Source organism: Protomyctophum bolini (genome assembly GCF_963924005.1).
Source record: "Protomyctophum bolini genome assembly, chromosome: 16".
Taxonomy (NCBI): domain Eukaryota; kingdom Metazoa; phylum Chordata; class Actinopteri; order Myctophiformes; family Myctophidae; genus Protomyctophum; species Protomyctophum bolini.
The window spans coordinates 26037681-26050280 of record NC_137877.1 but is presented as its reverse complement, the minus strand read 5'-3'; the positions used below and the strand labels follow the sequence as shown (position 1 = coordinate 26050280).

The window sequence follows — 12600 nt, the reverse complement described above, 5'->3', positions numbered from 1 at the left end:
ACAATCAGACACCATGGCAATTGGCAACCCAACCCGTTGCGTTCTCCCCTCTCATTATGGCACGCATACAGTGTTGCCAGAGTTTTGCGAGAGAAACAAGCTGCCAAGTCTAGGAAAACGAGCCCAGAAGAAGTGACTAGGTTGAGACCTTTAAAGCTATACATTGGCTACCGGTATCTGAAAATAGCCGATCTACAAGCTCACAACGTGTCGCAGTGTGACACATTATTGAGCTTGTAGATCCGCCAATTTCAAAAATATCTTGTGGGGGAAAAGTGAAAGAATAACTATATATATGTTTTTAAACATGTTAACTACACACATGAGAACCACTAGTTTAAACATTGGGAAGCAAGCTCAAAATATGCCACTGCACTACACTAGAAACCATCAATCTCCAAAAAACACAACCACCAACAAATAATTACTAGTGACTGTACAGAAACAAGCCCAAAGTGGCTTATAATAAGCAGACATGGCAACCCAGAGTGGCAGCCCCTGCTCTCACTTCAGGCAGAGGCTGGGCACATTGTTGTAGTGTGTAATTCACTAGGCCGTAAAATGACCATGTATTGTCTGTATTGATGTGTTATTCCCTTAATAACAGCTACAAGCGTTACGGCTCGTGGTGATACACGCCCACGGGCAGAGACACACACACACACACACACACACACACACACACACACACACACACACACACACACACACACACACACACACACACACACACACATTGGTGAATGTAAACAAACAGCCACACTACAGCATAATGCACAGTACAGCATATTCTGATCAGTGTTGTGCCTCCGTCTAAACCAGGGGTGCCCAAAAGGTAGATTGTGATCTACCAGTAGACCACAAAGGCTGTGCAGGTAGATCACATGACATGACATGCCCCTAAAGAATATTTAATTTAAATCTGTCACTTGAATTAAGTTGACTTGATTGACTGACATAAAAAAGGGCCTATCATCAGCTCAAACCCATAATTTGGCGCTGCTCTGAGGCATAAGGGCTACGCTTGCATGCAGGCCCTTTGTATAAGACAAATTTCTTCCTCGGGACACAAATAATAAAGAACCTTGAACCTTGAATGCAATACTTTGTTTTCAAGAGTGTTGCCGTGCACAAAATCCACAAATGTTAGTAGATTACAAATGAAATACAACAAAACCCCACCTTCCATTTCCCCCCAAAACCGGGAGGTGAAATGTTCCGTTACTACCTCGCGCCAATAAGTCTGATCTCTCTTTAGAAGTGTTAATATTCCAAACGATGATGATGAGGAAGTCAGAAAGGTTTACCGTTTATGATCAATTAATCGCCCTTAGTGCATGATGTCATCCCCTAGCCTAGAGTGAGATATGCTTATCCTCAATTCCTCATGAACAAAATATGCACCTTTCAACCTAACCCCACCCCCCCCCCCCAACACACACCCAGCCAGAGAGAGAACAAGAAGAGAACATTTCTCGTCTACTTCTTTCACGCATTGTGACTATGGAAGCACTTTGACGTACAGAATTTGAACTAGGGGACCCTCTGGTACAGAATTTGAACTAGGGGACCCTCTGACTGAGTGACAGAATGACAGTTCTGAGAATGTCTCCATTCTCTTCAATGCAAATTGCGTTACAAACACGTTTTGTAGACAAAAACTGCACAGCTAGACATCTTAACTCGTTCCAGCGTCCTCACTTTTGACTAGCAACACCACAATCACAGATTTAGCTTCAAGGACGGTGCAGCAAAAACAAAAAATGTATTACCCATGTAACTTTCAAACATTTTGTGATATAGGGTTGTGTTCAGCAATAGACATTCCCTAACCTGCTGTCAAGCCTAAGTGTTGATATGACAACTAACAATTCCAAAAGTATGTTGTACTAAAAATAAACTAATAAACAAATGAACAAATAAATAAAACAAAGGTTTGAACATTCATTTATAACACCAGTGAACCAATTCGGGGCCAGTCCTAGTGTGTAACTGTGTCATACATCTGTGAGATTGTATACAATACAGGTACACAGAGTTTGGGTGTGCGTGTATGTACTTGATCAGGCTGCTGCTTTCAGGGGGGCTCCTATGAGCTGTGGAATGCCAAGTATTCCACCAAGCAGGGCGGCCCACAAGACACACACACACACACACACACACACACACACACACACACACACACACACACACAGGATGTGATGTGTCAGAGGGGATTAAAGGAATTGGGTTTTTACAGTCACAGGAGGAAGTTCCCCTCTCATACTGTCATCTAATCACACACACACACACACACACACACACACACACACACACACACACACACACACACACACACACACACACATGGATCATGGATGGAAAGAGAGAGAGACAGAGATCCATGTAATGTCATACAACTCAGCTCAGTCAACCAGGAAAACAATCACACGCACACACACACACAATAACAATAAAAAAACAGCTTTAAGACGTGTTTAAAGGTAGCAGCTCTGTTTCCATGTGCAGTAGGTCTAGCGGTCTACTTGCTCATCATCACAGAGATGAAAACATGAATGGAATGACAACAGGAATGTTTGTACATTCTCACTGAGGATACACACGCGCGCAAACACACACACACACACACACACACAGTGCGAGTTGTACTCACGCTGACTTTGAAGGCCTGGACCGTGTTGTCCAGCAGCAGTATGTTGCACACCACCTGCGTGTGCTGCCTGTCCCGCTCCAGCTCCGTCGCCCGCACATTGTAGGATCTGCCGGCAGGCAAGCGGAAGCGCGCGCTCATCACGCTCCTACCAGGGTCTGCACGCACGGCAACCAGAGAAAGAGAGAGAGAGAGAGAACATGTCAGTAAAAAAAAACAGAACAGGCATGGGCCATCGCCATGCTGGCTTATGGTAGCATTTACAATAATATCACCGGTAACACATAAAGAGCTAGCTATAATCCTGAATAACAAGTCTGTAACTCTTAGAGTGTTCACCAACACTCTCCAAATGGACCCTGACCTTATGGGTCCATTTGGTTCCATTTGTACACTCTCAGAGTTAAGGGGGGTCTTTGCAAACATTTGAGAACGACTAGTACTAGTTGGACTCCTAATATGCCATAGTGCTGTAGTGTGTCCTACATATTCTGAAAGACTTGACATTCAGTATTATTGGGTCTTATGATCAAAATATTATTTAATTATAACTTAAGGGTGTGTAAAACAGAAAATAAAACTTTACTTTTTTGCGACATACAAGACCAAGTCTTGTCAAATAAATATTTGATTAAGGAATACAATATGCCTTTTGTATTATTTCTGTATATCAGCAAAATGTAGATTTGTATGTTAGACATTGAGGGAGATTAAGATTCTCAGATTTTTTACAAAAACTAAGCTTGTAGATCTACCATTTCTGCCATTTTTGAAAAATGTTTGAAAATGTATGGACATTTTTCAACATGGAAACAATTGACAATTATGCAAAAGATAATTGTGATGATCTCAAATAATTGTGATGAGGCGATTATGTAATAATTGTGACAGGCCAAACTGTACGTCGTACATGCATGATGTACTGTATGTACACACATGATAGAAGTGAGTCTGAACATGAGGTGTTACAACATACATATCCGAGTGGACAAGCCATGTGTGTGTGCTGTGTGTGCATATGGAGGTCTCTGCATGTCCCAGCGACTTGTCATTACACATCATCACAGACTCCTACGGCCACTGGCAGATGGTTAATGCACGGTGTGTGCGTGCGTGTGTGCGTGTGTGCGTGCGTGCGTGTGTCTTTCTCTTCATGCTTGAAGTGGCCCTTTGAGGTCCCACAGCGATCAGATCAATCGTTCACATCTGCGCTTAAAAACACATGCATGCCATGCATGTCGCACACACGGGGGCCCACCAGTGACATGCTCATTGCTCATCACAACTATCACAAAAATGTCATTGTCTGCACTTCGCTTAAGGCCCTATTTAAGCTGAGGTGGGCAACCCTTAGTTTAAAAAAAATCAGACCCGTCTGAACTGCGTGGTGCTGTACTGTACTGCCCTGTGCGTGTGTGCATGCAAGTGCAACAGTGACAGTGAAAAAACGCTATTTCCGTGCTCGGACGGACCCAGGCAGCCAGGGTGTCTGCATCACTCAAAAATAAAAAACACACAATCCCCCTCACAAACAGAATTTGAGTACCGTATGTATACACAACTGTAGCAACACACACACACACACACACACACACACACACACACACACACACTCCTTTCATGAAAAAAGAAAGAAGGCAGTAAGGCCAGTCAGAGTCTGTTTATATTTTTAGGGTGCAAATAAAGGAACAATATTTCCAGGTCAATACATCTTCGTCCCAGTCATCGTTTTAAAAACATGACATAACATGAGTACAAAAGTAGCAAAAGTGAACCGACTAACATTTGCCAACTTAAAAAAAGAAAAGAAAAAAAGTAATTTTGGCCTGAGGACGGCACTAGACAAAAGGCCAAGATGTGGTCAAAAAAACGTCAATAGGGTTCATTTTCGAAAAGCTCCGGGAGAATGAAAGGTGCACAGTAAATTGTACGGCAATAGAACAACGTTTAGGTTATTGTAGATATCCTGTTTGGGTCAAACTGTCAGACTAACCGACGGCCCAACATAGCCATGCAGTGCCCTGCCACTAGCACAGCTAAAAATACACCGCAGCTTGGTCGACGACTAGCAGACGTCTAGTCTGTTTACCCTCCTGACCCAAACTCTCGCCATCGCATAGTGCTGTTGCTCTTTCCTTAACCTCACCCTACTACAGTATCGCTAACCCCAACCATGACTCCTAAACCAGTGGTTCTCAAACTTATTTGTGTCAAGGACCCCCAGATTGATGTATTGTAAACTCAGCAACAAGGTCGGAAACTTAACTTTGATCCATTATTTCTCCACTTTAATACCACCAATTGTTATTGTATTTTATATCGTTTTAATCATTGATTGTGGCTACGTATGGATCTTCCACCCGCTACTGAGTTCCCCAACATCGAGTGTAAAATTAATAAAGTGTAAAAATGGCAAAATGTGTTTTTTTTTATTACTGTGTGAGAGTGCAATCAATCCAATAAGCAACTCTAAGCAAGGGTGAATACCAACCACTTGCCATTTTGGCAAATATTTTGGAGGCACTAGCCACACTTTAGCTGCCCCATGAGCACCCGATCCTTACAAGCTATACCTCGTTGTAAAGGTGACTAATGATTAATACAATACCAATTGGTATTATTAAAGTGGAGAAATAATGGACCAAAATTAAGTTTCAGAACTTGTGTTGCAGAGTTGCTGATTTGCCCACATCTGAAATTTTTTCGTTTTGTGCCAGGGACCCCCAGAAGAGAATATTGTACAGTATCAAAATTCAAAATTATTCAAAATGTTCGAAACATTTATGTATTTTAAAAACATTCTCAAAAATGGCAGCACAAAGTGATGTGTCGCTTGTAGACCTGCTATTTTTAATAGCCTACATATAAATGGACAAGTTAAAATGACTTCTTTATTAACCGATTTGACTGGGGACCCCCCTCCCCCCTGGAACCTCCTCAAGGACCCCTGGGGACGGACACCACTTTGAGAGTGTCCTAACCTAAACCATACACTAGTCCCATTAGATTAGTCCCACACTGATGTGATACGAGTTCTCCACGACATTGAGGGCAACCTCAATGTCTTTGGGTGAATAAATAAAGCTTTGAATGAACTAGGAGAGGGGAGAAAAACCACAATCTTCACGTTTCTCACATTTCTATTATGAACCGACACATGTTTGTGTTTTCCGTGTAGAAAGAGAGACAAGAAAGGCAATGCACACATGACACATGGCACATGCCAACCACATCATTGAGAGAACGGGTCACACACAGACGCATGGCACATGCCAACCACATCACTGTCAGTCTGGGAAGCAGAGAGTTAATGGTCTCATATAGACACATTGCACATGTCAACCACATTGCTGTCAGCCTGTGAGATGGACAGAAGGTACCACTGGAGAGATGAATAGTAGATGTTGAGCCAGGTAGAAGGAATGACGGACATGCTCTAGTCCAGTGCATCTCTACATGTGGGTCGGAACACCCCTGGGATTTGTATTTGTATTATTATTATTTAAAAAAATTGACAGTAAAGTGGACTTTTAAGATACCAAAAAATAAAGAAAAAACTGTAAAGGAAACTGTTACAGCATCAAAAGTATTCAACAAACTATACTATAAAAACTGGTCAAACATTGGCCAAATTGGCCAACAATATAAAAAAAGAGACACAAATAGTGAAAACAATCGATCTACAAGCTCACAACGCCTCGCAACGCTACTTTCACAATATTCATCTGTGGAACTGAGTCAAACTAAATGTAATGCCAACTCCTACAATTCCAAGTTCTTGTCAGGGTGGGGGGTCCCCAGATCAAATATGATTTGGGGGGGGGTTGAGAACCACTGCTCTAGTCATCTGTGTCTTTCCCCTGCTACCAGCATGGGGTCCTTGTCGTCACATGCAGAGAGAACACACACAGGGGGCGACCGTGTCTGCATGCCAACATTTCTGTGTCTACATTGCCCGTCTCTATCCTCTTTTATTTCCAACTCTTGTCCGCCATTGTAAAGACAATGAGAGAAATGTTGCGAGTCTCGTGATTCCCGATGGCGCTCTATCCTTCTGTGTTAAGCACTTTCTATTCTGTGCCGTTCCATTCTGTTCTACTCTGTCGTTCTGCTGTGCCATTTCTGTTTTGTTCTTTTTAGCTCAACAGGACAGACAGCCCCTCTCCCTCCCTGGAGAGAAGCCTCCGGAAGCACGCTACCATTATTGCTTCCTGCCCGTCAGCAGGGCTTACAAACAGGGGCTGGAGTGTGTGTGTGTGTGTGTGTGTGTGTGTGTGTGTGTGTGTGTGTGTGTGTGCGTGCGTGTGCAGAGCAGTGTTAGAGCTTTATGTGTTTATGTGTGTGTGTGTCTCTCTCTTATCAGGGTTGATACACATTTGTAAACTTGGTTCAGTTTGTCGTTATTTTGGGTGGAGCTTAACCTGGCGTCACCAGGCTTTTCCACCACAGAGGAAAGCCTGGTAGTTGTTCTACAACTGAGCCATATGATCCATGCTAGCACATTAGACTCTGCTCTCAATGTTAGGATGGGAGAAGCAATGAAATGTAATGCAACTTTAATGTTTAGAAGGAATAAGTCCTCATTCCAGGGCGCCGGAGGTTCCGGACCGGTCGTGGGTTCCGGCCACCTGATGATAACTTAAAGAAGTGTGTGTGTGTGTGTGTGTGTGTGTGTCTGTGTGGGCGCGCACACATGTATTTCTCCAAGTAGCGTGCCACTTCCTGTCCACTTCAGCTTATTACAAACACAGACACCCCTGCACCCTTCCTGTCTTGTGTACACACACACACACACACACACACCTAGAAAAGTCATTCAGCAGGCTACAGGGTTGGCTAGTAAAATAATAATAATAAGTTGAAAAAAATCGCTGCAAGCAGATTTACTTATTTTATTTGTAAAAAGCAACACTGTCAAGACATGGCAGTATAATATTGGTGCAAAATGGAAATATGTAATTAAATAGTTAATATCTCAATTAAAAGGGGAGAGAGAGATAGAGAGAGAGAGAGAGAGAGGGGGAGACCCCCATTTCAAAGAATAAAAAAATGCCGTCTAGCGCGAGGCCTCGAAGGCGCGACTCAAATCAAATAAGCATTTTTATATTGTTGAAATATGAGGCACATTTACCTCTATATCAGGGGTGGGCAACTTTGATGATGAAGAGGGCCACTAAATGTCCACACAGTGGGCTTGGAGAAGATGCGCTACGATGGGGTTGTAGTGGCAGCGGCAGGGAATCAGGGATGGATAGAATCCTCTTCGCTACTAGGTGCCAACTTTGGATAACGTGGCACATTATTTTTCCACCACGACAGTGGTCGTGGACTGTAGTAGGGCGGCATGACTGTAGTAGCTGGCTAGCTGCACTTGTTGACTTCCTTGTTAACACGTGAGGACGGAGGAGGCGTTGCGAGGCGCAAGCAGCATGGCTCGCGGACCAAAATGGGCCGTTTGTTTTATAATAAAATACTCTAAATTGTATTTCAAGATACTCTCCCGTGCTTATCGAACGAAAATCGATTAATCGATGTATTTTTGGGGTCCGCACTAATTCCCGCATAACTTCCGGGTATGATGATGATGTCACGTGCATAGCCTCTATCCATTCAATTCATTAATTCATCAATTCACCCACTCAGACAAAAGGTAAAGCCCAACAACACGTATTCATCCGCTCAGGCACATAACTACTTGTGACATCCTGCTGGGCTGGGATGCATGGCTCCTCTTTCCCTGCTGGCGTTCCAGAATGATAAGAGGCAAGTAGTTAGGAAGCCCAGAGGAATTCTATGGAGCCTCCGCAGTGGTTCACGAGGCAAAGAAAACTGGGCCACGACCAACAGGTGGTCAATTACAGATGTGTGTGTGTGTGTGTGTGTGTGTGTGTGTGTGTGTGTGTGTAGCTGGTGAGCGATGTGATTTTTTAGTAATAAATGGTTGAAAAAAGGGGAGCACTTTAGATCTTTCCCTCTCTCTCAGGGGAGAAGTTGCTGCTTAACACTTACAGCGCTAGCATTTATTGACAAATTATGATATAATTCACGCCAGCATTTTGCTCAGTTAAGCTCTTATTTTGAAAAGCCACATTTCCAGACTTCCATAAAATAGGAAGTCGGACGGTGCCTGGTCAGGTCCTCTGTTGCCAACGGAGCTGAGCTAGTGCAGTGGAGGGCTTCACATCGTCGTCTCCCTGGAGTGGAATAAACCTGGTTTTGACCAAAAATGCCATCTGGGACAAGGAATAGGAGATACAGATAGAAGGGGTGTTTATGGTGATGACGATCTAAGATCTAAGACCCAGTGTTATGACAACAACAGCTAGCAACCCGATGCTAACGTAAATAGCCTCATGACTTGATCGATCGAATGCACTACAAAAGCGCAATTGCCGTAGGGCTACGCCAATGGCGTTAAGGGTAGCATTAAATAATAGGCTTCAATTGATGTACATCTAGGAAGGCACCTAATTGGCAAACAGCGGCAAGCTGAATCAGACAGCACCTTGTGCCACAGTTACACATTATTGTGCAACACATCAGCAGGCCCGTCACGATTACACATTTAAGTTGACGATTAATTGTCACACTAATAATAACTAATAACAAAGCGAAAATATCTGATCTACAAGCTTACAAGTTATAAGCTTGGGGACAGGCCTCCATTCCGAAAACCTCGCCATTCCTAAATGTATTTTTTTGGAATGGTGGTGCAGTGGTGCTTATAAAACACCACCATTCCGAAATTCTGAACTTCAGTGAACACACAAGCCACCCACCTCAACCCACTTTCACCCACCTCCACCCACTATCCTCCCACACCAACCCCTGATCTCTCACCTTTTCATCGCACCTCCACCCCCTCTACTCTGCACCCTATATCTTGCGCCACCCCTTACCCCTTATCCCTAAACTTATTTATTACAAATAGCCGATCTACAAACTAACAACGTGTCGATAGATTAGATAGATTAGTAGATTGAGCTAGTTGAACTATTTTTTAATGTTTTAAAATAGTAAAAAATGGCAAATAAGTTTAGGAATAGGGGGTAAGGGTAGGGGTCGCACAAGATGGAGCCCTGCATATTTTTCCTTTACCTCCTTCTACCACCACACACACAGTTCTTATCCAACCATCCCCCTTCCCAGTCTCTCACTGCTGTATTTTCCCATTAATATGTAGGGCAACCGAATGAACAACCACACAGTAGGCAGAAGGTTATTTTATTCTGCAGGGTGGTGGAGGGGGGTGTGTGTGTGTGTGTGTGTGTGTGTGTGTGTGTGTGTGTGTGTGTGTGTAAATGGGGGGTGTGGGGTATATAAAGGAGGTTGTTTCTTGGGGAATGCGGTCAGTGTTTGACCTATGACCTCCTTTAGGGAGAGCCCTATATGTTTGCATGTGTGGCCCTGCCTGATGGTAAAGCCATAGACAGAGCACTGCTTATATACGGGAGGTTAGCTTGCTTGTGGTAAAGTACTGTTGTTCACACTGTCACTTGTGTGTAGATATATTGCAAAAAGGCATTGTGTGTGGCTCGGACCAATTCCACAACAACCTCAATGCAGTGAGATAATGGGATGAGATTCTGGAGCCAGTGGCAATCCCAAATCTTCAGAATCTATAGGACCTAACATCATCCTCCAGGATTACAACACCACAGAGACAGGATCATCACGGATGGAATGGCCTGGCGTGAGTCCAGAACTGAACACTTGTGGATCAGTTTGGGCATGCTGTACATTGACTAAATCGGGTTGAGCAATGGGATGCCATCCCAGAGCAAAACTTGGCTATAGGTTGGTGCATGACCAGCATGAGGAGGTGCCAAGCTGTTGCAGCTGCATTTGCATCTTCCACCCACTATTGAGTTCCATAACACTGAGTGAAAAAATAATAAAGTGTAAAAATGGTCAATATGTGTTGGTTTTTCCTTATTACTGTGGTAGAGTGCAATCATCCAATCAACTAAGCAACGCAAAGCAAGGGTGAATGCCAACCACTTGCCATTTTGGCTATTTCTTTGGAGACGCAACCCACGCATTTAGCTGTGTTGTTCATTCCACGAACGCCCGATTTTTACAAGCTATACCTTGTTGTAAAGGTGAAAAATAAAATCAATGATTAAAATGATATAAAATACAATACAAATTGGTATTATTAAAGTGGAGAAATAATGGACCAAAGTTACGTTTCTGAACTTTTGTTGCTGTAGAATACATACGCAACAGCATAAACTTTGTACAAGTATTTTGTAATATTTCCCTTGAGTTCTCAAACTGTTGTATGTCACTTCAACAGTCAAATCAGCAAAAGCATAGGCTAATGATAACGCTACGTGACAATAAAGCAGATTCTGATTCAAGATTTCAGTCTGCGTCAGGGTGCCCTTGAGCAAGACACTGAACCTCTCCCCATCTCTGGAACAACATTGCCATCTGACCCAGCATTCTGACCAGAGGGGTTGACCTGCTTTATTTCGCAGGGTCAGCATAAGGGCAGCTACTGAATTACTCTTCCAAACAGCGTGGATCAAGCCCAACTCTGACAAACAATTCCTCTTCAAGGGGAGCATTGCTGTAGCAGCAGCATGATAAATACTGAGTTGCATGCCAGTGTTGCAAATGCCAGCTGAGCTTGGAAATTGGCTATTTATTTTTGGTGTTCGTAAAATACACACAACTAAGTATAACTCAGACTGTAGTGTCTCTTGCGCTAGCAGCCTGCCTGTACATGCGCCCTGTGTGTCAGAGAGAGTCAGAACTGTATTGATCACCAGAGTCAATTTTACGATTCAGTTTACTTCCTCTGGTCTCAGTTTCTCCACAATTCAGTTACATCAACATGATTTGCTGAACCTTAGCAGCAGAACTTTCTGTTGAAAGATGTGCACACCCACCTCTGGGAGCACATGAATGAAGGGCCTGAGTCCGCCTTGATGACTGGATGTATAGATCAGTCATATCAGAGCAGCTCTCAGTTCCTTAAAAACCACACCATGGCCTGTTATTCTCAACACCACGCCCAATGTGCATATTATTCATCAATAAAAACGTTTTCAGGAAGCAAGGAGCTGAAAACATATATCTTCCATTACCCCAATTATTGTATTTCTTAAAAAAGGAATATATACAGTATATATATATACAGTATATATATATATATATATGAACTTTGAACAAGGAAACAAGGCTGTGGAAATCATGTCATACAATCAATCACTTTCTCTTGTTGATTGATTGCCACCCAAGTAATTTATAGATCAGGTGCTATCAGTGCCTATTTTATGTCATCGTGCCGTTGTAAATGAACACAACCTCTTACACAAACGCCATAATCGCCGGCCATTTGTTCACGTTTTTTTCTTTTTTTTTGTTCTGTCCTCGCCACTCTGTCTGGTTTACTGGTTAGCTCTGCTCCAGACCCTGGAGACAAGCTATGTAAGCTGCAATCAATCACAAAGCCAGTTTACACAGTAACGACCATACCTGCACTGTACAGATAGAAAACACCAAAGCCCAGGTACTGGAGACCATGAGTAGTCCATGACTAGCGTAGTGTTACTCTGTACAGATAGAAAATACCAAAGCCGATTTTTCAAAAATAGCAGACCTACAAGCTCGTAGCGTGCTATGAGCTTGTAGATCTGCTATTTTTTAATAGCTAAAGCATAACATAATGCTAACACCAAAAGAGGTTCCCGCCCAGAATGGGTTAAGTAAAAGTATCAATACTGCAATGTAGAAATACTATGTTACAAGTAAAAGTCCAGAATAAAAAATCTACTCAAGTAAAAGTGCAAAAAGATTGGCATCTAAAATGTACATTAAGTACCAAAAGTGCAGAATAAGTTTTCAAATGTATAAAAATATTGTATTGAATATTTAGGGCTGAAGTGGTTAATGCATCTTTTGTAAAATAATCTTTATCTACAAATGAACTAGTAGCGAAA

At 42.8% G+C, this 12600-nt stretch overlaps 1 protein-coding gene across 4 annotated transcripts in view; it reads right to left on the bottom strand.

Annotated features, from left to right (window-relative positions):
• ptpn4a (protein tyrosine phosphatase non-receptor type 4a) overlaps positions 1-12600 on the bottom strand; it is a 106876-nt gene that overhangs the window by 64618 nt on the left and 29658 nt on the right. For all 4 annotated transcript variants that reach the window (XM_080786317.1, XM_080786319.1, XM_080786318.1 and 1 more), the window contains exon 2: positions 2654-2808. In XM_080786317.1, the coding sequence (XP_080642443.1) occupies positions 2654-2791 (138 nt within the window). In that variant the 5' untranslated portion in view covers positions 2792-2808. The remainder of the gene's footprint in view (positions 1-2653; positions 2809-12600) is intronic.